At 18.2% G+C, this 1,725-nt stretch overlaps 1 protein-coding gene across 1 annotated transcript, besides 10 other annotated features; it reads right to left on the reverse strand.

Moving 5' to 3' along the window:
* The first annotated feature begins 6 nt into the window (after positions 1-6).
* Positions 7-182: a microsatellite.
* A 5-nt stretch (positions 183-187) lies between these two features.
* Positions 188-246: a sequence feature (AT_rich).
* Positions 247-251: 5 nt separating this feature from the next.
* Positions 252-427: a microsatellite.
* A 101-nt stretch (positions 428-528) lies between these two features.
* Positions 529-615: a sequence feature (AT_rich).
* A 53-nt stretch (positions 616-668) lies between these two features.
* Positions 669-741: a microsatellite.
* A 35-nt stretch (positions 742-776) lies between these two features.
* Positions 777-824: a sequence feature (AT_rich).
* Positions 825-955: a microsatellite.
* Positions 853-949: a microsatellite.
* Positions 956-1,020: a sequence feature (AT_rich).
* Positions 1,021-1,133: a microsatellite.
* Positions 1,048-1,710, reverse strand: EDI_203170 (serine/threonine protein kinase HT1, putative; the record flags this gene model as incomplete). The annotated part of the gene is made up of 1 exon (XM_001737071.1): positions 1,048-1,710. One exon carries the CDS (start codon positions 1,708-1,710, stop codon positions 1,048-1,050), a length of 663 nt encoding a protein of 220 aa, XP_001737123.1.
* Between the last annotated feature and the right edge of the window lie 15 nt (positions 1,711-1,725).

Here is a 1,725-nt window from a genome sequence, read left to right on the forward strand (position 1 = left end):
ATAATGATAAATAAATAAAGAACATAAATAGAATAAAGAAAAGAATAAACAATGATAAATCAAATGAAACAAGAAAATGAAATTAATAAAATAAAAATAAAGAAAAGAAGATATGAAAGAAATAAATAATAAACAAGAATAATAAATAAAATAAGAAATAAAAGAGAGAATAAAGAAATAAAATATGATAATAATATGAATAAAAGAATATTTAAATAAGAAATAATAATAAATAAATTAAATAATGATAATTATTTATATATTCATCATTTCATTGTTTTGATAATTCATTTTATTATAATTATTTTATTCTTCATTATTCATTGTATTAATATTCATTGTATTGATGTATTTATTTATGAATTTATATCATTAAATCTATTATCATTTTTATTATTCATTTTATTCTTTTGTTTTATTCTTATTTCATATTCTACAATTTAAATCTTCTTCATTTAATTCATTGAATTATAAAATATCATTAAACATCATCAATGTATTTCAATGATGTGAAGAATAACAATAATCATATTAATTAAACAACAATTTATTTTTTTTAATAAAAGAAATAATGATAAATAATGATATTAGAAGTTTAATTTCATTTTATTATTTGTGTTATGTTTCTGATATTGTATCTTCAATTCACAAATTAATTAAATTATATGATAAATATGAAAATTATAATTAAAAGAAAAGAAGATAAAAACAATATCAATAATAAAATTAAAATAAAAAATACATCATTTAATTAATATCTCTTTCATTCATAAATCAATTAATATTTCTATCAAATATAATTAAAATAAATTTATTATAATATAATTTATAATTATGTATTCATTCTTGTTATTTATCATATTTTATTCTTCTATTTTTCATTTTGTTTATTGTATAGTTATTTTGAATGAATGTATTCTATTTTAATTTATTTATTGTTCATTTCATTATTTGTAATAAAATAAAATGATAAAATATGTTAATAAAATTAAATTGTTTAATAGAATTAAATGAAATATATTAATTCTATTTCTCTTATGGTTGTTTTCATTCTTTATTTTCAATTCTTTCTAACATTCTTACTACTTCTTTTATTGTTATTCTTTCTTTTGCTTCTTGTTTCCATGTTTTTTCAATAATTTCTTTAATATCTTCTTCAACTTCTTGTATTATTGGTGGTCGTTTACCTGATGTGATTGCATCTGCAATATCCCATGGAAAATTGTATATTTCTTTAGGAAATGGATTTTGCCATGTAATAATCTCTAGCATTGTTATTGAATATGAATATATATCTGATTCCATTTTATAATGTTCTCGTTTCAATACTTCTGGTGCCATGTAAGTAGGTGATCCTATCCCTTTTGTAAATGTCATATTTGTCATCATCATATTAATGTTTCTTGAACTTCCAAAATCTGTTAATTTACAATTAACTCCAATATTATCATCAAGTGTTATAACAAGAAAATTATCTGGTTTAATATCTCGATGTAATATTCCATTTGAATGAAGATATGAAATTCCTTTTGCTCCATCTATCATGAATTTAATTCTTATTTTATTTGGTATTTCTGTGTTTGTTCTTTTATTAATTAAATCTTGTATTGATCCATATTTTGCATATTCTGTTATCATACATATTTTATTAGGAATAAATACTGCTCCATAAAAATGAATGATATATTCACTTCGAAATTTATCTAACATCATTACTTCTTTCTC

The sequence above is a fragment of the Entamoeba dispar genome, genomic scaffold (genome assembly GCF_000209125.1).
Source record: "Entamoeba dispar SAW760 scf_1105229460317 genomic scaffold, whole genome shotgun sequence".
Lineage (NCBI taxonomy): Eukaryota > Evosea > Mastigamoebida > Endamoebidae > Entamoeba > Entamoeba dispar.